At 45.7% G+C, this 22,824-nt stretch overlaps 1 protein-coding gene across 1 annotated transcript; it reads right to left on the bottom strand.

Moving 5' to 3' along the window:
• Positions 1 to 23: 23 nt before the first annotated feature.
• LOC112590632 (uncharacterized) lies at positions 24 to 18,581 on the bottom strand. Its single transcript, XM_025307762.1, has 5 exons — positions 18,408 to 18,581; positions 10,301 to 10,403; positions 10,145 to 10,230; positions 6,590 to 6,694; positions 24 to 5,809 (listed from the first exon to the last, which is right to left on the bottom strand). Exons 1-5 carry the CDS (start codon positions 18,430 to 18,432, stop codon positions 1,809 to 1,811), a joined length of 4,320 nt encoding a protein of 1,439 aa, XP_025163547.1. The 5' UTR covers positions 18,433 to 18,581; the 3' UTR covers positions 24 to 1,808.
• Positions 18,582 to 22,824: the final 4,243 nt, after the last annotated feature.

Genomic DNA, 22,824 nt, shown 5'->3' with positions numbered 1-22,824 from the left:
TTTATATACACGATACTCCACTCCACTTTCTCAAAAGAGTTTATTTTCTCATCAGATCGATACAACTTTGCGATTATTTACAATTGATCAAGAACGGATAAATATCGTCACTGTGAGCAGCCGGTCTCCGGATCAATCAGCTTCCGAGCGCAATGCAATGCTTCTCGGTAGAGCACAGTTCAAGATTCGATCGAGTCGCCTTAGAGAAATGGCCGAACAACACTGAAGAGTAAGCGAGTTTGACGTTCGTTATCGTCGTCATGGTGAATAAACCGTGGAAGGAGGGTGTACAGGATGAGCAAGTATTTATCGATTACACATCGTTGAGGTTCGTACAACGAGATAGATATATTGAAAAAGAAAAGAGAGACAACTGACAAAGGGAAGAATATGAAACTCTGGAGGTTAGACAAAATATATATTCGTAACGCTATATACGTTTTCTCTTGCACACACACCGGACGCATACGCAGTTTGTTATATATACATACATACTCCACCTCCTGTCACACGTGAGCAAGACCAGCGCTGAAAGAATGAAAAAAAATCCAGATATTTTTTTTCGAAGTCCATCGTTGCGCGCGCGCGAGCGGAAGGATGATAACGCCAATAAGATTCATTTTACGTGCAAAGTCTTATCTACACATTCACCTTGGGAGATTCGTCTCACAACGTGTCCACTTGAGTGAACACCCTGCATATGAAGTGTCCGGGATCTTTAGGAAACAAAAAATTGTAAAGATTAATCAAATCAAACTGAGAAGAAAAGTACCATTTTATAAAAATCGCAATAGTTATTAAGTTTGTAAGGATTGACCACATACAGGCTCTTTTGATTGATAATTTGCAAATTTGCGTACTTATTTGCAAAATGGTAAAGAACTTTTTGTTCAGAATAATCTAACCTACAATTATATGACGGCTACTGTGTTTAGCGATAGATATGAGTACACTGAACTTTGAACTCTGAATCTTGAACCTATCGTTAGGCACAATAGCCGTAATATAATTGTAGATTAGGTTATTCTGAACAAAAAGGTCTTTTACCATTTTGCAGATAAGTACACAATTTATCAATTAAAAAAGCCTTTAGAGCCTAGTGGTTATTTTCAATCACTAATAACTTAACAACTAATGATTTTTGCAAAATGACACGAGATTTTTCTTCTCAGTTTGATCCGATTAATCTTCACAAGTTTTCGTTTCCAAAAAATCTCAGACAGCCTGTATAATGTATCTTGAGATATTAATATCGCAACGAAAAGTTAAGTCCATGATCCATGATGGGTGCGCTGAGCTTTCAGTCCTACAATTTCTGACAGGGAGCATTTTTCACGCCGCTCCGACAGCTATAAATTTGCTAGTTCGTTTGAAGCTTGTAAGAATTACGACTTTAGTCTCGAAACTTATTTAGTCGCGAATTATAATAAACATCAAAGCTTTGGCCTTGAGACAAAAGGCTACAAGCTTGTTACATCTATCGTGGATCAGCATTGATGTGCTAAACCTTGCAAATGCATATTTGCTGAACTCGCTATTCTCTTTATGCCGGCCCTACGATAGATGTCGTAAGTGTCGTAATCCGTAGGAATTGGCCAATTATAGCCGATTATTCTTGTAACAATCAACTGCGATTGATTACTTTTTACGACATTGAATGTAGAGCCGACATTAGATAGCGACTGAACGTTTGGATGCTACAAGTTTACGTTATAATCGATAACGGCGAGACTGTTCATCTGTAAGCAACCTGAGAATCCGCGAAAGACGTTCCTAACGTTTTACACTCGACGTCCCTCGAAGGTTCCTCAAACGTCCTCTGGACTGTCGTGTCGCTCGGTCCTCAGGGTCTCGTTCTTTGGAGCTTCATGCGTTAATCGCGCGACGCTAGGATCGTTCCCGTCGGTATGTTGGTCGATCAATCCGCCGAGAATTGCCTCAACATACTCTTCGCGACCTTCGTTGGTATCAAAAGAAAATCCTATGGAAGGCACGAACTCGGTCTCGACGATGGTCCTCTCGGACTCCGCCATCGTGACCGTCCTCTGCGTCGTCGTTGTCGTCGTCGTCGTCGACGTCGGCGGTAACGTCGTTCCCGTTGTAGAAGACTCCGGGTCTTCTTCGGCTTCGTCAGTCGCACGCTCGTCTACCGGCAGACCACTCTCAAAGTCCAAGTTCCTCTGCACTTGCGGCAGGTCGAAGATGAGCGACCGCTGAATCGAGTCGCCGCGGTACAGAGGCTGGCCGAAGTTCTCCGTCAATTGTTCCAAGATCTCTTGTTTCTGGAACGGTCTGTTGACCTTGACGCTCGGCCTCGACCTGGCTGTCTTCGTCTCTATCACATGCTCAGGATTACCTCGGGAGGAAAGCTCGGGCGACTGCGTGAAAGCGATGTTGGAAGTCGTCTTCAAGGCATCATCGAAGGGAGAAACTTTGGGACTCGCCTTCCTGAGCGGCGTCTTGATCTGCGACTGGTCTACTGATATACCCGTTGTGACGGACGAAGCTCTATCCCTGCCCAGGTGCAACGATGGTCTCGAATTATCAGCGGCCAGTGTCAGGGTGTCGAATGCAGACGTCGTAGGATTTGTTTTCCTCAATGACGGCTTGACCTGCGGCTGGTCTATCAGCGGGCTTATCGTGACGAAAGACTGCTGAACTGGACCCGCGGTCGGCGAGGTATTCAGCTCGGCGATGTCGGAGGGTATGTTTAAAACATCGAAGACGGAAGCCTTCGAAATGACACTTTGGAAGGGTGTTTTACCTTGCGACTGATCAAGAAGCGGGTTCATCGTGACGAACGGTGCCTCGTCCGGTTCCAGCTCCGTCGGAGGCTCCAGCTCGGCATTGCGTAGGTCTTGCACGGAAAATGGCCGCGGCAGCCGGTCCAATTTCAACAGTTCCGCCATGAGCTGAAGAAGGCTCAGCATACTCACGTTGGACATCGAGTCTTTGGCCTGGTCGGCCTGGTCGGCCTGAGCCTTGCTCAATGAGACCTTGGAACTGCCATTGTCTTCGCTTGGAAAAGCGTGGCTGGGCGATCCCGGTGCTTGCGAGATGCTGGTAACCTCGTCCTCCGGCTCGACTGACTTGATGATCTCGAAATCTCCCAGGTGATCCTTCAAAACTCCAGTTGATTGCTGATGCTGAGCGACCAATCGGCTGATGAAGTCGTCGGAAGTCGTGTCGAGGTTTTCGTCCTTCTTCACCGTCAGCGACACCTCGAACGGAGAATTTTGTCGGTCAATCACTTCCTCGATCTGCTCCAAAGATCCTGGACGGATTGGATGCAGCAGACTGCTCGTCGTCGTAGCTCTCGTCGTGGTCTCTTCAGGTTCTTCTTCGGGTTCCTTGGCCTGCAGCACGTCTCTTGGTGTGACAGCCTTCAACGTCGTTTCTTCTATACCAACGTTGTCGTTGGCAACACTCGAAAACCGTAGGGACTTATCGAGGACGGGCGTAACCGGCTTTCTGGACGACCTCGTTCCACCCTCAAAAAGTCTCGGCTGTTCTGGAACGCTCGTGGTCGCTTGAACGCCAATCGAAATCGCTTTCTCTTCAACACTAGGAGCAGCAGGTGCGGCTTGAGGGCCCGCGGAACTCGTCTCACAGTGCGTTGTTCGCTCATCGGACGCTGAAAAGTAGCACGGCGATTTCACGTCTGGTTTCGACCCAACCTGAGCCTTGATGGCGTCCCTGATGGTGAACTGGAAGCCGGTGTTGTACCGGTTCAACACTTCTGCCTCGCTGTCGTTGTTCTTCGGATTTTCAGGGACGTTCTGCGTTCTTGGCGCCTCCACGCGCTCGTCCGCGTCTCTGTTGGGCGGGACGAAGTCCCCGAAGCTGTCGTTGTAATCCACGATTGGCGGCACGATGTCAGTCATGGGGATGTTGAGGACCGTCCGCTCGTGCCACGAAGAGCCCAGCCATGGTATGGGCGTCGGCGTGTCGCTGACCAGTCGCTCGGCGGGATAAACTTCTAGGTTGGGCGTCGTCGCCAGCAAACCCTCGTCCGCGTATTCGATCAGCGGCTGTTCGTCGACGTTCTCGTTGTACACTGACGACTCGCTGGTGCCTAAAGTGGTCGTTACTGGACCCCAAGAGGTCTCGAAACTGCCGTCGATCGGAGCGTAGCGCGTCTCTTCGGGGACGTTGATGAAGAAGCCCTGCAACGGCGGCCGCAGGAACAGCGCTGGCCGGGGAACTTCGAGGTCCGCGAGCTCGTCGTCGAAGCTGGAAACTGACCTCGACGACGACAAGTTTTGGTCCACGGTCGTCTGGTTCTCATTGGATGAAGAGTGATTGGCCAGTTGAGAGATTCTCGCGGTCGTGCTCGTCGCGGGTTGCGCGGTTACCAAGATTGTCGAGGAGTCGTTGTCTCCTCGTTGCAGTCTCGTCAGCAGCAGAGTCGTCCTGTCATCGAAACTCTTCGTCGTCGAGTTCGTCACGTCCTCGTAGTCCTCCGTCGAATCGTCGCTGTCAGTTTCGTTGATTGCGGCGACGTTCGGCTTCTTCAGGGTCTGCGTCGGCTCCTTCACAGTGTGCACGTCATCCGAAGATCCCGGAGAGCGACTTGAGTTGGTCCGCGACGGGGAAAATGTGGCCGGAGCACCTTGTTCGCTCTTCAACACCTGCGCCACAGGATCCTGACTCTGCACGATGATCTTCCCGCGCGGGTTGCTGAGCGCTCGCGCGATCCCGATGCTGTCCTTCGTCTCGATGTCTTCCGCACTCTCGTCGTCGTCGTCGTTTTCCATCAGAGGTCTGTCGTTCTGCTGCCTGATCACCTTATCCTCATCGGTCGTATCAGTCACGTTGATCCTGAAACTCGTCTCTCGCGGTTTCCCCTTTAAGTCGAGACGCGCTTCGTCATCCTGCCGGTCGTCGTCGCCTGTCCTTGGCGATGAGAGGCTCTCCGATTTCCCCGGCTCATCGTAGCGTCGCAACACCTCGCTCGTCCCCGAGTCGGCGTTCTTCAAGTCATCGCTCTGACGAACAACCGTGGAAGGTGTCACCAGGCTTTTACTGTGCGCGTATAGATGATCGGAGCTGTCCATTAGCAGATCCAGCTTGCTGTAAGCCAGCGTCGAAGGCCGGTAGGTCGTCGGGACCGTGGGCGAGTACATTCTCCTGGTGGTGGTGGTGACAGTGGGTACAGTAGGCGCGTAGGACGCCTGTAGCCGATTGGTGAAGCCGTCGGGAGCGCGATAGTCGTCCTGGAACCCGTTGTCGCCCGTCGACCGACCCTGATAATCGTGTCGGATTATGGGAGAAGCATGATAAGGCGAACGTTCTTTGTCTTCCAGGTGGAATTTGCCTTGATACGCCGAACTCGTCTTCGCCACCTTCTCCTGATAGCGATTGTAGTGGAGAACATGCCGGTCGTCACGTTGCGGATAGTCCTCGAAGCCGCTCGGCAAGTCGTTGCCGGTCGCGTCAACGGCCGGGTAGTCCGTGATCCTGCGGAAGCCGGGCGTGTAGCCGACGGTCCTCCCACCCAAGGCGGAGTAGTCCATGATTCTGGCGCTGCTGTCAGGATCCACCAAGCCGTCCTTGGTGACGTCCTCCGCGGCCTGCAGACTGATCATCGCGTACGCGTTGCGAATCATCTCGTCGTCGTCGACCTGATAGTTGTTGCGATTCACCTCGAGGTATCGGTTGCTGGTGGAGCAGTCGACCTTGGTCCACCAGTCGCAGGTCAGCAGCTTCTGGCTGAAAGTCGAGCCTATCGGGCAGAGAAACGAGGACACCAGCACGTCGTGGCACACGTGGAACACCTGGCAGCCGGCCGCCTCGTCGGCGTAGTAGCCTGTACCCGGGTGGGACCGATAAAAATGAATTAGAAATTCGTCTCAGCCGGGGAATCGTGACATAATATGCATAGATTTCGCGCCGGCCGGTTTGCGCAACGATTACACGCGGAGTGTCTCCGGCCGCGTCTCGTCGCGACGTTCCTTTTCGGTCTCTCCGCTCGGCGGATTATCTAATATTTGTGGTGAGCGAGCGAGCGAGCGAGAGAGAGAGAGAGAGAGAGAGAGGGAGAAAGGGGGCGAGAAACGAGCGCGTTGACAACATAATAGCGTGGAAAATGTTGCCGGAGAGTCGGCTGCTCATTACGCACCATTACCGGCGATGACACTCGGAACTCGCGGCGCATCTGTCGATTAAGCGCTCGCCCTGACGGCTCCGAGAGCTCGATATCGATCAGCGCGACTCTCTCGCTGGCCGGCGAGAAGTCTCGTTCGGACGATTGTCCGACTAAATAGGATTATGCGCTGTTATAATCGCCCGCCGCGCCGCGCGAGGCACCTCCTGACGTCTCATTTGTAACGTACGGCATTTGTATCGCGCGCTTTCACGCGAACATTCAATCCCGTAACAGGCGGTTTCTGCACGGTGTAATCGGTGACTGTGATGAGTTCATGCGCGGAGCGCATCGAGTGAAGGCTTCGCTTTCCCACGTGACCCAAACAAACGGTGCCGGTATTTATATGTCGGAGCGGACAACGATCGCTCGGAGGTATGTGACGAGCCGGCTGTGTGGGTGTGTGTGTGTGTGTGTGTGTGATTTATTCTGCATCGTACTTACCGCGCGAACGTCCTTCGCACGTGAATCCTGTCTGAGGTAATGTCGAGTAGGCGGGATAGTCGACGCCTGGCTCGCCCGGCACATTTTTCCTGATGTCGGAGAGATCTGTAAAGTACAGGCGAATTCTTCATTTCGCAATGAGTCGCTTAGAAGCTGTTCTTATGTCGATAAGTTATGGTGGGACAAAGCGGCTATTCCAGACTCTCAGGTCTGGTACCGACCCAGACATTTCTCGTGTTCGGTAAGTAAAAAATCGAGAACGTGATCATTTCCACTTTGAAGAATCAACGCCGTCTAAGCACGAATATTCGCCTCTTTTGGCAAGTAGTCATCTTCGACGTATGTTTGCGCGCGAATCTGTCGCCGAAATTTGGTCATCACGTTGCAGTCTTGAGAAAAAAGGGTTTAGAGGGTTTCCACGACGTAGCAGTCGGGGCATCAATAACAGACGTGTGAAAGTGTAAACTTGAAGCTTGAAAATTGAATTCTTCTTTTCGTATTTAAAAATGATTAATGGCGCTTAATTGCGCCTCGGTATTACATACGTGGAAAGTAAGCGCTTCTCGTGCCTTCGCGATATTATTATTGGAAAATGTTAAATTGCAAAGCGACAACTGCGTTAGTTTTATCTGCGCGTTGGTTCATACACATCAGTTCTGCGCGGTTCATTGCTGAGTAACTGCACCGCGCCTCCGCGCGCAGTCTTTTACATTTTGCCAGCTTCATATTACTGTCTGATTCACTATTTGCCAAATTATATAACGTAGAATTATAAATATATCACAAACACAGAAAGTATTTACTTTCTACGCAACATTAATGTAGAATGAAATTCTTTCTTCATTTATTACGTGAGAAAAGAAAAGTTATTCTTTAACAGTCACTTTCGCGCGCAATGAACGAAACTGAAAACAAATTTCCACTATTGTTACAGTGTCATAAAAATCGGTAAAAAAAATATGCTGTTTGGAGACCCTTCCAATGGTCCTGATGTTGGTACTTATAGAACTCGTCCTTCTGAGTAACATTCAAGAGGCTTCAACCGTTGTTCCGTCCATTAAAAAGTTATTTTAACCCTTGGACACTAGAATGGATGAATTTTCACCCACAATTTTTTTATTATTTATTTTTTATTAAATATACATGAACCACATAAATATTCATGAACGTTGTAAATCCTAGCAGGACACTGTTGTATAATGTGCTGTAAACTAGTGGCAACAGTTAAAAAGTATCATCCGGTGAATTTTCGCCCGTCCTGGCGTTTAAGGATTAATGTACACTGTGTCGCAAAAGTAGGCTGCATTTGTGAAACTTCCTTTGTTAATAACTTTTTAATAAATAATGAGCGACGGCTGGAACCATTTGAATGTCAGGAGGATAAGTTCTATATAATGAGTCACATTTACTACATTAAAAATACCATATTAAAAAACGGCATATTAAAAATCTTCAAACTCGTCATTCCTAACCTCTTTCACCTACTTGAATGTGTCCAAAAATTCTGGCGAAAAATTCTGACTTTTATATAAAAAATGCATAACTTCACGAGATTACATTCGCAAAGAAGTTTACATTCGTAAATCAGCACAAATATTCGGGTAGTTCTTAATCAATTTTCCGTATTCTCGCAGGAAGACACATTCCTGATTGTGCAAAATCGCTCGTCTTGTCTTTATCCTCCTAAGCGATTCTGCGTGAGACTCATCCTCTCGCTTATCAATGTATTAAATTAATTTCTTGGACATGTATGAGAGAGAGCTTAATAACACACCGACCGAAGTAACACGATTGAAGCAGCGTTTATAGGACAGGTGATAATTAGTACAAAATTGTTTTTAATAACAAAGAAGAGACACGTCGGGACGAGATTAAGGATCCCGCCAACAAGCGCACGTCGAGATTACAGGCGCGCTGCATCCGTGATATTTAAAAGTCCACACTTATCGCTCGCGCGAGCGCTCTCGCAGATAACGTCTGGTAATTTGCCGCGGCCGGTGAGATTTTGCATGACCTATCCGCGACGCGCTTTTTTGCGATATAAACGTCGCGTCACCTTTCACGCGAGTGATAATCCGCTCGCGCTCGCCTCGTCGAACCGCGCGCGAGTTAAATACTCGCTCGCGCGCTCGTTCGATCGTATGCATTTGTGACGGCAATTAAGGAGACGAGCCGCGCAAGAGTCCCTGCGGATGACAACGAGGATAGTTTTTCACGGTAGCGGCGAGCGAACTCGCGGTAAAAAATCGCCATTTCCATAAAATCGCCGTTCGCGTCGCGAAGAAGTCTCTTGCAATTATCGACGCGCCGACACCGATTTCCCTTTCATCGTCGCGCGTAGGATTAATTGAAAGATAACTGTCCTACCTCGGGAATACTCGTGTTGCGACGAGAGAAAATTATTACGAAACATGCAAACGAATAATGCGCGTGTCCGTTTGAGTTAGTATTGTAAAATTTATCACCGCACAAAGGACACTCGAGTCGAAAACTCGTCGTTTGGACAGCCTCGTAATTCGCGCTCGAGAGAGAGAGAGAGAGAGTTTTAGAAGAGAGTTACGAGACATTATGGACAAATCTCAAAGTCCCAAGTCGCGAGAAACGCCGAAACAAAAGAGAAGCCTCGAAGGACTCGCAAACAGCAGAAGACTCGCGATTCCAGCTTTAACTTTTTAACGCCCGACTTTTTTATAAGTGTTTTAAGATTTAGAGTTTAAGTAAGATTGAGTTCTTTGAATTGAGACTATAAGTAGTGATAACCAAAAAAATATCAGAATTTTATATCTACGAAAAACTATGGAATTTTCTGACGTATCAAATGATTCTTGATATTTTTCAAAGAGTCTTCTTGTATTTTTGTTTATTGTTTATTGGTAAATATGACCTGGATCCTAAAAGCATATACGAAATGAGCAACTTATACAAAGAAAAATAAAGGGTAATTTATACGACATGACTCTGATAGTGAGCTTGACATTTTTGAGCTGAAACTTTACTATATTTGTGAGTGAAGTTTATCATTCAGAGCGTCAAGTTTACTATTTCAGAAAAATATCTTATAGATCATCATTTAAATAGTCAATCGTCCCTTAATTTTCCGCCGCATAAAAAACTGTAGGTCACCAGGTTTCATGAAAATAGGTTGATTTCTTGATTTTCGTGTCCACCATATTGGATTCGCCAGTTTGAATTTCTGTATTCTTTTAATTTCACATTTTGCATCTGAGAAAGCTTCCAAATATATAAAATTATAACAAATACCAATCTATTCATTTATAGTGCACTTCTAGCTGTCAGTAACAATGCTAACTATACCTACTTGAATCCTATTTGACAAAACATGTTATCATTAAAACTGAGCTAAAAACAGACTAAACCGAATCTACATACAATCTATATATCATTTTTTAGAAGAAAAATTCACCTTTACAGTGGTGCAAAGAAAACAAAAATATCTTCTTTTTTGACTAAGTTATGGATTCTTAAATGCGTTTGTGGTAACTATAGTTATCAGTAGGCGTTAAAGGCTTAAGGATGCAAAACGGTGACACTCACCCGTCACGTGATCGTACGGGTCGTATTGGCCACCCGCGGAGCCGTAGCTGTCGAAGGCGCCTTCCTCGTTCGGATCGAAATACTTCCTGCAAGAGCGGTTTAATTAAATCGCGTCGTCGGGAGCGCGGAAGCCGCCGAGTTTCGACAGGAACGTACCTTCCTCTACTTCCGTCGATCGCTCTGCGTGACAGGAAGCTCCTCCTCGGAATTTCATGCTCAAGACTCCGCTGTGCGTTGCATAAGACCGCCGTCACGAAACCTGCGCATGAAGGGCAGTAATCCTTAGAAATCGTGAAAAACTCGCGCCAATGGGTACCAAGGACCGCGAAGTTACTGAAGTGAGAGCTCACTTCATCAAACCGTGCCTTCTTCGGAACTACGCGGGAAACTTCAGTAACGAGAGAACGGAGACGCGGGAATAAAAGGCGGGCAAGAGCCGTCGCTGGATGTTGGGTTGCGATTATTTAAATTTAGCGGCAGGATAAATCAGCGGCAGGATAAGCCAGCGCACGCTTGAGCTACGGGCGACAGCCAGTTAGCACGTTCATGAGATCCTTGCCCCGCAAATAATTTATTTGTTGAAAACAAGAAATTTACACATGATTGGAGAGAGCCTAATAACGTAACATTGTGCATGCAAATGTGAGCTGAAAAAGAAAAGAAATATGTTAAATGCGCTCACAAAGGACGTTCGTGTGTAAAACTGAGTTATACGCGCAGAAAAATGTCTGGTTGAAACAAACTTTTTCGAGCGAACGACTCAGAGAGTCCGATTGAAAACAGAATTTTATTGAGGTTAACCAGGAACCAGTTTAGACTGAATTCTAACAACTTCAACCGGAATTTCGGAATTTCGGAATTTCGGAATCGTCGAATACTTCACCGGAAAATCGTTTCATTCAAGCAAATATTTTTCTCTCTTTTTATATTATGTCGCAATATTTTATTAACCGAACTAATGAACCTGATTATCGAAGCATGAAGAGAACCAACAGTGTTACCGATAAAAAGTTGCTTTTGACATTTATTATCCCCTCCCGCCCTCCTAAGTTCTTTGTTCACTCTTTCAGTAAGCAATTACGAAAAATACCAACACGACATGGGAAAAAATGTCTGGTTCGATGAAACATATTTCTGATGAAATATGAACGATGCGGAAGTCCCGGTTGAAAATATCAGTCTAATTGCTCAGGATGTTCGGTTGGATAAAGTTTTGGCATTTTCAACGAAAATTCCTTAATTTAATTTAAATTAAAATTCCTTAATCGTTTCGCCTCTCATTTCGCCAGAAAATTGATTCATTCGATATTTTTTCTCTCTATGAAAGAAACTTCGAAGAGAACAAGAAGACATTTCCTCGATGTTACTCGTATATACAGGGTGCTAAATTTCAAACGTAACAGGTAAAAAATCTCGAAAACTATGAAAGATATTAAAAAAAGCTAACACACGTGTTCCATAATTTCGAAGAGGAAAGAGAATGGCATTATCAGTTTTTTATTTGGAAGGCATTTTCAAGGTCAGTTGAAGGTCAACTTAATTTTTTTGAATAGAAAGCCCAATTTTTTATTATACCTTCTTTTTCTACCAATTAATTTTAACAACTTTTGTCTGAAACATTTCTTTATTTGCCTAATATTTTTTGAAATATTTAAGGAAAACTTGGTAACTTTTTCAACATTTAACTTACGATATCTCGCTAACTATTCGTCGAAAGAAAAAATAATATTAGACTTTTTTACTTTATTTACTATCAAGAATATATTACTATAACAGTGCCCTAACTTTTGTTAACTTATCGATCTTTGGAAATTTCAAAACTATTAAATTCCTCTCCCATCATATATACATGTATATATAGACACGTCTGTATTTCATACAGACAATGGAACCGTCGAATTCCGACTGCTCGGTCCTTGAATAAGCTGATGATTACGACGATTGCTGAATATCGCTCGATTTCGCTTTCGCAATCTGGCGTGAAAGGTTGCTCGCGCAGCGGATCATCCTCGCGGCGGCGGCGGGCGGGCGCTTTTACGAAGCCGCGATTCGAATTCGTCTCAGCCGCGCTGCGCGATCGACCAGGCAAGGTAGCTCTTAATCCGCAATGACCATGAACGATCGTAGTCGTTAACGATTACAGCACGGCAGTTGACCCCGGCTCGCCTCCACGAGGATGGCGCGCTCCTTGCGAATTGCGAGAGTCTCGCCATTGCGATTCTTCTCGTCGCGGCGTGATAAAATCCCGCTACCCTCTCGTAATTCATACTCGCGTTGGAGATGACCGACACGCGCTGGACGCTGTTATTATCGCGATTGCGAGGTCTCGTGTTTCTCGCGACTTCTCGGCGCGAGCGTTCTTCCCCTGAAAAGGAGACGCGCCGCAGCCGCGGCGATCCTCGCGTAACATGCGTTCGGTTAGTGACATTTCGAAGAGCGCCGAGCGAGATAATTGTCAATGGATTACGTAAGAGGACTTACGAGGACTCTCGTTGACCGCTCGAACGGCGAAGCGGTGAAGCTACATTTTCCCGGCCGTGCGACGTCAGCGTTATCCTTCTTATCTGTCCGGCTGACGTTTCTCTCTTTCTCTCTTGACGGTTTTCAGAGGATTAAGAGCGTTAAGCTGATTTCCAAGCACGCTTCATCGGACAATGAAGCCGAGTCATTCAGCTTCACCGTTCGAAACTTTGCGACGCTGCGCGAGAAGTTATACAAGGTGTATCTGAACTCCGCCGACGAACTCGCAGGATAGATTTTACGCGGGAAAGTGAGTGAAAAATTCTCAGTAAATAGATATATGTCCTCGGATGCTCAGTTTCGGAGATGTACCTGCCGCGCTCCCAGTTTTCACAAAATATGTTTTACTCATTGAAATGTGTTTCTTACAAATGAGACACATATACCGGTGTGAAAATTACACGAAATTTATGTTACATTTGCAAGCTCTGCGAAAATGTAAGCATCATGTCAAAATACGTATCTTTTTTTTTTTTTTTACGTATTTCATTTGTGGCAAACCGTAGCAATATACCATCACAATGAATGATTCTTTGGTTAACATTCTTCAAAAATATGTAAAAAATATGTATTAGCTGTTATAACCTATTTATCGCAACACATTTTCTTTCGATGATATCGTCTTCTAAAAAATCGAGTTTCTGCGTGTTTATTAAGGTTTACATTTTTATTTATTTTTCAACATAAAAACTGACCTATAAATTTGTGATTCGTCGGGAGAATTCAGATACATCTAATGTACTAAACACGCTGCTAATATTTTTAAGCGTTCTTTTTTTATTTCAAGCTACGATTACGTAACGAGAGAATTTCCCTCGAGGGATTTGAAGCGATTTGAAATGTGGTTTGTATATGTGTGTGTGTGTGTGAGAAGTAGCAATTATAACGTCATTGAAGAGTTAAGAGACGTTAATCTATGAAGCACTACCGGTGTGCTCTTCGTTGAAACGCTGTACTCATAACTGTACTCATAACGCTTTAGTTAGCAAGTACAGTACAACCGGTAGAGAAAAATTCTCTGGCGAAATATAAAAAATTCAGAAAGTCTAATTGAAAATATCAGAATTCTATTTAAGTCAACTAAAAATCTTGATGATTTAGACTGAATTCTGGAAGAAAACTTCTGGAAGAAAACTTCAATCGGAATCTCCTAATCGTTCGTATTTCATCAGAGGATTGTCATCAGAGGATTGTTTCCTCTGTGACAATTTCCTCCGTGTAGAAATCTAAATTTGTCGACTGCAGTTGACCCCCGTATTTGTTTTCACAATTATGCGTACAATTGTAGGCTGGGCGCGGCTTCAGAATAATTGTCCAAAGTAACCAAAGTTTCCAAATAAACCCAAAACAGGCCTGCCGCTTCCTCAAAGCGGGACAACTTCGCGCCGCAGAATGCGCGAAATTCTTCGAAAGGCCAATCGGCCGATAATATCAGCTCGAGCAAGGCGATGCACTCGGGCACACGTGCCATTGTCGCTGCCATTTTCACCGTCGTCAATAGCATTCAAAGGACGCAAAGGCCAGGGCAAACGTCGAAGACCGTCGGTCGTGATAGAGCGAGGCGTATTCGGAGCCGCGCGTCGTCCGCGAGTTATTTTTCCCCGCCGGCTCGCCATCGCGAATTCAACAATCGGCGATCGGACGCGCGGCAGCTGTCGCCGCGCGGACGCGGGAGGCGCAGGACCTCCGGGAGAAAATGCCGAGTTTAGCGACAGAACGAGCCGAATAATTAGTGGCGCCAATTTGCGCGCCGGCGAAAGTGTCCTGCCGCGCGCGGGCGCTGTTTTAACACTCGCCGGACTGGGATCCCAGACAAATCGGATTTCTCCCCCCTCCCTCTCTCCCTCCCCTGCCACTATTTAAACCAGTTTCGACCAGGTCAATTTGGCGGATGGCTTTTTGCGCGTCCGCGAGACACCCGTGAGATGAGCAGCTAGAAATCGGCGGCCAGAGAAGAGCGCGTTGCAGGATCGATGAAAAGTCGCGATGAGAGGATGTTTCTCTCGAGACGCTAAAGCCGACGTCGCTTCGATCCTTCAACGTCAAGGATTCGGGTCCCTATGATCGACGGAAGAATGGCTGATCTCACTAAAAATCACACAAGACCTGCCCCGAAATCGGTTTTGGAAACTTTGATTTTAGTTGTAAGGTTGGCAGGCCTAAACCGGTTTGGATATGTTCCGTGATTGATCAGCTGATCACGCTTGGAGGATGTTTCTCTGAGACGCCGAAGCTGACGTCGCTTTGATCCTTCAACGTCAAGGATTCGAGTCCCTACGATCGACGGAAGAATGGCTGATCTTACTGAAAATCACACAAGGCCTGTCCCGACATCGGTTTTGGAAACTTTGGTTTTAATTATAAGGTTGGTAGGTCTTAAACTAACCTAAATACGTCCCGCAATTGATCAGCTGATCAATTGCGGAACGTCACAGCCATGTGCTATTTCTGTCTGCAAACTTGGTTTTAGCTGCTAATCTTGCAATATTAGATAGAAAGACGGATGGATTTTTTTTTATTTATTAGCTTGGTAATTGATCAGCTGATTAGTTACGGAAAGTATCTAAATTAGTTTAAAGCCTACCAACCTTATATAACCTGAAACCTCCTAAAACCAAAGTTAAAACCAAAGTTTCCGAAACTGATTTCGGAGTAGGCCTACGGTAATTCCCGGCGCCAGCTATATCTTCTTCTTTGTCGTGCCGACGATACGTTTATAAAAAAAAAAAGTTTGGCGCCAGACGATTAAAATTTTGCTCGGCTGAAAGATTCGCATTAACGTCAAGCAAATGGTCACTACAAGCGACGGTTGTCTCGATCGATTCATTTAATTTGATTGATCACACGCGCCAATTAATAATTCATTGCGTATTTACATACACGGCGATTCATTCAGCCTGGTTGCTGATTTGCCAATTATTTTGCTCGACGAAGATTCTCTAATCGATCACCCCGAGCTGTTCGCTGCTGTCGACACGATAGCGAAGTTTGCTACAGCGATTGGTTGAATCAATGCGGTAATGAGCGTTTGTTTCAATCAAAATTTGTTTTGTTCGTTGATACAAACGATCTTTTTCTCTTCCTGCCATATGAAACAAAAACGGTTCATCCGATTATAATTCTGCCACCACGTGATTGTAGCCAACGAACGCCAAAAACTTCTCTCTCGGTGCAGCGAAATATTCGCGCGACGATAACACGTCGCTCAATCGAGTACGAAATTAATGTCCGCACACGTCCCCGCATCCTTTCACTCTTTAATTCATCGGAATATTCAGAAAAGCGCACACCGCGGTGCTCCGGCTTAATTGCTGGCCGTAACGTCATGTGTCTCGAATGACTCGCGATCGAGAGGTCATCATAAATTCGCGAATGCAGGACACCCGAAGAAGGAACAGGAACAGCCGGCGAGGCCATGTAAGCGGAAGTCATCGAGCTGCATTCAACATTAAATCAACGTACATGTCAACGTACTCACACGACAGCAAGATTATTCACGGCAATCGTCGTCTTTACGAATTGCAGCATCCAACGTGTCGAGATCCTCCAACGAGGAGGAGAAGAATGTCGCGAGGATGCAGCATGGGATGGAGTTAATTTAATCCTTGAACGCTATTTTTATTCTTATTAATAGGACGGCTGAACTCTTACCAACATAATTTTTTATTATTTTCTGTTCAGCATACGTCAACCATAAATATTTACGGACATTATAAATCCTAGCAGGACACCGCTATGTAACGTCTTGCTATCTAGCGGCAAGAGTTGAAAAATATCACCGACTGAATTTTCAACCGTCCTAGGGTTCAAGGGTTAATTTACGCGCGCGTCACACAGCACGTCGCGTCGATGGCGTTTTCAACATTGTGCAAACGCGCCTTCGAGTGCGCTCGACAAACGGCTCGCGTTGAGTCGTGAATGGCGCGGACGAGCGGCCCGTTTAATTGCAGCTCGGCGGCCGATGATCGATCGATCGCGCTACCGACGAGAAGCCGCCTGACTGCGTTTTACGCAATGTCGGCGTGCATGCGTGTGCGCCGGAGATAAGAGGCGAGCGCTTGGAAGCTTCGTAGCTACGGAGATGATTTCGGCGAGATTTTACGCGATTATTATAGCTTCGCGATAATTGCTATATCCGCTCGCGATAATGATACAGCTTGTCTTACACGTCGCCGCGTGTGAATGTCATTTGATTTTCGAGTTCAGCGATTCTCTCGCTCTCGAAGATGCGTAGCGCAAGATGTACCGGGTGAAAAAAAAAATAAATGATTGAAAATGACCACATCGATATATGGGACTTTGAACCCTGAATCTTGAACTGTCACTTGGCACAATAGCTGTCATATAATTGCAGATTAGGTCATTCCGAATGAAAAAGTCCTTTACCATTTTGCAAAGAAGTACGCAAATTTTCAAGTTATCATTAATTAAAAGAGCTTCTAGATATAGTCATTTTCAATCATTAATAACTTAATAGCTATTGCGATTTTTGCAAAATGGTACTTTACATTTCTTCTTAGTTTGGTCTGATTAATCTTCACAATTTTTCGTTTCCAAAAAATCCCGGACACCCCGTATACACCATAGCAGCTAGTTAATAATTCGCCCAGATTTTAACGTCGCAATATGAAAATTTATATCATATATCAAATAATTTTCCATGCCATCCTCGAATGTTTCGAATAATATCCGCGGTGGAAAATTCAGAAAAAGTCCGGTTAAAGTTATTAGAATTCGGTCAAAGCTATCAAGATTTCTGGTAGACTTCAACAGAATTCTGGTACTCTCGACTGGGAATTTCTCAATCGTTCACATCATCAGAACATTTTCTTCGTTCGACTAAACATTTTTCTCCGTGCGAGTATATTAGCCGGGCAAGCCAACACAGCACTTTCTCAGCGTGCGAATGTTAACATTCTCCAGAAAAATTATCTGCGTAACATACCGCTCAACACGTTTCGACGCGAGAAAAAGAGACGAAGACTCTCCGATGTTATCAGAACTCGGAACGCGGTTGCAAGCGCAAGCGCGAAGATTCAGATATCAAAGCGTTTCGGAGCCACTCTCTCGAGTGACGCAATGCTGAAGACTTCAGACCTGTCAAATTAGATTATACTCGCTCGAGTTCCTCAAATTGCAAAATGACACCCGGACCAAGCAAGAGCGAACAAATGGTCAACAATCTCTGTTCTCCTTGGTCCCTTGGAGGACCGTCACACACTTCCGCCCGAACTTCGGTCTACATCTCATAACACAGGAATACCTCGAGGCGCCGTAATGTCACGACGCCGCGTCACGTGCCGCGCTCGCGCGAGCGGCGCTCCGCGAACTCGTGACCCATCCTCGACACCGAGTCACCGGGTTCCCACCGGCTGTCGGCCGCGGAGACGCTTCTATCACAACTCAGCTCGACCCAGCCGAGCGCATCGTCGTTTTCGAGAGCGGCTTCGTTTCACCGTTGACGAGAGGCAGAGCAACGCGCGAGCGTAATTCGGGACGACAACGTTGGCTGAAGGTTGACTCGACGTCGATGAGGATTGAATTAACGTTGATTCATTCACCGACCATTTCAACGTCAGATCAACGTCGAATCAACGTTATACTTCCGACTGGGGAGAGCTCGAGTCACACACTGTCGCGACGCATACGGGAGCCGCGGTGCGGGTGATCCCGCAGGAGGACTCTCTCTCTCTCTCTCTCTCGCGCTCTCTCTCTCTCTTTTTTACGTGGAGGACACACTTACACAGAGTACGCAAGGTAATCGGCATTTTGTCCGGCGTTGCATGGGCGGCGTGCGGACGGCCGGGCCCCGACGACGTTCGTCCACGGTGAAAAGCGACGGATGCACTACGCCTCGGCGCGCGATCTCCTCGACTCGACTCCGCTCGGCTCACGAAAGGCTCTTCCTCTCGACCGGGAGAGCCCGTCGGCGCGTCTCCTCGCCGGCGCGGCGGGCGGTAGGGATCCCCGGCTCTCCTCGTGGGACCTCTTACCTTTCTTCTCTCACGGGGGCCCTCTCACCTGCGCCTATCCGCGCGAGATTGCCGCCGGCGGGCCATCCCTCGCGAGGAGGAATTCCGCGCGGGTCGCGCCTCTCGCCGGAATCTCTCTCCGTGGCGCGGAGAGGAACCGCGCGGCTTCTTCGCTGCCTCCTCCCGCGGTCCCGGACGATCTCATCCCGCCTGGCGTGCTTATTTATTTGACGCGTATTTATTTAATATATCATTTATTTACTTCTATTGTTAGAGATTAATTAATAATTATCACAGTATGTAATATAACGATAGAAGTAATTATCTTTGTATTAATTATCTCTGGTCTCATCTCGGATGATCCTTACTTTTCACAAGTGAGTTATATTATATAATTATTGCCGAGGCTCTTTCGGAGAGGCGTGCAGTCAGTCGCGAACGGAGAGAGAGGCTTTCAGGCTCTTGTTTTGGTTTTTGTATCAACGAAGGCTCTTCGTACGGGATCATAGCGAAAGGGGCAGGGGGGGGGGTGAAGGAGGGGGAATTCAGCGTGGATGTTTGGGACGAAGAATGTCGAGAACGTTTACGCGAGAAGAGGGGGATAATTTTAATCCCGAATATCGCGATTTCCCGAATCCTTTCGAGCGAAATCTTGTCGAGGGAAATCGAGGGTTTCGATCGCTCGGAGGTGCGCGTAATTGAAAGAAGAGAACGACGCATTATATAAGTTCGATGACATTGCATCGCGGTCCACTCGCGCGAGCGCGCGAGCGCACGTGGCCGAGGGCCGTTTTCGCCTTTTGCATAACCGGCGATCTCGTCTCTCCGGCTTTCCTCTCTCGGCACAGTGACCGGCTGCAATAAGTCATACGCCATTTTCACCGTGCGTGCGACTTTTCGAGGCCGTGCCTCGCCGCTCGTCCGTGTACAAGCGTTACAACGGCCTGACGATCGGTATCTTAATTAAGCGAGCGCTTACGTGGCGCTCCATGGCGAGGTTTTTTTGGCTAATTAAATTTTTCTCTCTTTTCCCTCCTCACACCGGCCCTCCTCGCACAGGGTGGAGAGGGAGGACGCTCGCGTGGCGAAGCACAGGCTGTTGCGCGTTCGTGCTAAAATTAGAGCGGCACGGAGGCGTTGCGGAGGGTCCGCGATGGGCGAGTTTGACGGCAAATTTGAAGGTCTAATTGCACGTACGTAATTGACATTCTCACACAAACGATACTTCAGAATTATTCAAGAATTACGCCAGGCTCGAAAATTCAATTCCATACCAAAGAGGCACCTCGAATTTGTTGTTTCGCTCAGATTTTCGTTAATTTGCTATCGAAGGAATTTTTATATTCTTCTTGCCGGCAACTCGTGTCCTCGTCAAAGGAAGGCTTAACCTTCCGAGACAGAAGTACATTAGTCTCGTGGATTTAATAAGTCTAATATTTCTTCGTCGAGGAGGGAGCGTGAGCTTTCCTCGACGAGAAGCAACGCACGGGAGAAAAGTAATTAGTTTCTGCAATTTATTAGCGCAGGAGCTTTCGTATTTTTGCTTGTAATTATCGCCGACGAAGGGTGTAACTAACCCTTGCTCGACGAAGAGCGGCGGAAGAGCCGAGGGAGAAAGCGATAGCTTCTTTTATCGCTGCGATAAATTAACTGCACTTCGAGCGCTTTACGCCTCCAAAGTGACACGTGAGTCGTAATGAAGCGTGAGTCCGTACCTGCCGCCAAACGTTACGTGAAGCCGGTCAGTGGGTACGCATTGCATTCTCACGTAACACACCGGCGAGATGCTGGAACGAGCGGATGATGATGACGCTCGCGCGCGCGCTCGTCCCTTTCTCCGCTTCTCATCGCCGTCAGGTGACTTACAACAACGGCGCGCAACCATTTACGACGATGCTGTTGCCGTTGCCGCGCTTTCATGCAGAACGGTACCGTTCGCTCTAATGGCAAACGACGAGCGGCAAAAACTTTTATTGTGCGCCTTACGTCAGGAGGCTGCTCTCGCGCGGAGCATATTATTTGCGGTAGCACGAAAATGCTCGTTCATGAAGCTCGCTCCGTGATAGAATCCCGCCATTTTTTTACTCCGCGAAACTTTCCTTACGAAACTTTGGCGGCGAAGGAGAACTTGACGAAAACTACGTTCGCGTGAGACTTATCGGGCGCATTTGCTGAGTATAGTTGAATGTTATATACACGCATTTATTTTGCATATAAGTATTATTATGTAAAGTCAACTCTTTCTCTCTGGAAACATTTATTCAAACCATAATATTTATAATATATAAAATATAAACATATAAAACCAATCAAACCATAATATTTTTAATATATAAAATATAAACATATAAAACCATTCAAACCATAATATTTATAATATATAAAATATAAACATATAAAACATAATATATGATATAAAAAATATAACAATAAAACATATAAGATATATGAAAATTAAAAAATATAAAAAATAATATATAAAATATAAATATAAAATATAAAATGAAAGAAACTCTTGGATAATAAATCAACGATGAATTAACGAGTCGATAATATTTAATTTAAGATAATTTTTTGATATAATTGGATCGCAGTTTTCAAACTTAATACAATTATTAAATCTTCTACAACTTATGCAACTGGTTTAACCAGCAGATTCGACAGATCCAGGATAGGTATAAGAGATAATCACCTTCGAAGAAAGGGGGGCACGTTACTCACATTATTAGCGTTATACCGTGCGAACGCGGGAAAGAGGAAAGCGTTAGAAAGGTCTTCGCCATTCATACATCGCCGGTCTCTTTTGTCCGCCAGGCGAGAAAAAGTTCGTCCAAGGATACTAATCGCGTGGGACATTATATGGTGACATTAACGCAGTGCGATCGGCAATAATCGACGAGATAATCGAGTGGGTAGCAGCGTGTAATTGTCCGCAAGCCCAGCCGGGAATAACGAGGGACATTAGAAGGCTGCGTGTCCTTACGAAAGGAGCGGTCCCGTAAGAACAGGTAGCGGTACCCTCGCGAAGCGAAAGACCGGGGAAAAGGTCCTTTCCCGTCAAGGATGTCGATCGCTCGCGTGTCAACGATGGAATTTACCGACGCCCGTCAGTATCCGCCGCGGGTAGCGCTTGCTTATGCAAATCGTCATAAGTAAGGATACCGGTATTTGTTCGCGCGCGCATTATTATTTACTTTCATCGGCTTGACCCTGTTTGCAGCTCGCGCGTTTGCAGCTCGAAAGGGAAGTTGCACGTTGGCGGACTTTCTTCGCCGAGAAATCGTAAGTAAGCCGAGAGCGAAATGTCATTGCGGAGTTTACGCAGTTTATCGGACAAGAATGTTACTACGAGCGATCATTAATTTTATATCTCGTTTCAACTTACTTTATCAGAGTAACATCTGCACACCTAACATCTGTATAACAATTTTGCAGTGGTATTATATCGCGTGTGAGCGAAATCTTACGTTTTAATAAGATGTAATTAGATTCCTTTTTATTTTCATACGAATATAACTGTGAAGGGAAAAATATTCTACCGTTAGAAAAGGCGATTATTTAATTTGTTTTTCTTCTTTTAATTGTAATGGTCATCTTTGACGAGAAATATTTTCTTAAAATATACTCATCGCAAATTTGAGAAAAGTTTATTATCAAATATACTCCAAAAAAGAATTTATTCTCTTTTCAAGAATATTGTAAAATTTTGCATAGAATGACATGTTTTGTTTTAATTTAATATTCTTATTCCGATTTAATGTTCTTATCTGAAGTAGTACATTTATTATAAAAAGCACAGAATTATATTGTAAATATTAAATATAATAGTTGATTCTTTCTGATTTTTCATAATTCTCAATCTTTATTTAAAAATGAATAGAACAAGATTAAAATTAATGAAATAGTCTCCGTTGTTATCGATGTCCTTACGCTATTTATTGGGCAGTAGCCGAATCCCATCACATAAAAACTTGGCGGCTTTGAAGCTATAAAATCATCGATGAAATTTTCACACATAATCAATTTTTCGTCACCAGTTACGATTTTGTGCAAAACATATCTTTTTTGTTGTCTGGCGAACAAGGTAACGCATGTGGTTAATCGGCGATTTTTGTTGTCAATGGTTAACTCATGTGGAACCCATTTCGCTTTTTTCTGTATCTTTCCCATACGATGTAAACAATCGCA

Source organism: Harpegnathos saltator, unplaced genomic scaffold (genome assembly GCF_003227715.2).
Source record: "Harpegnathos saltator strain DR-91 unplaced genomic scaffold, Hsal_v8.6 scaffold93, whole genome shotgun sequence".
NCBI lineage: Eukaryota > Metazoa > Arthropoda > Insecta > Hymenoptera > Formicidae > Harpegnathos > Harpegnathos saltator.
This window is presented reverse-complemented; position numbering and strand designations above follow the sequence as displayed.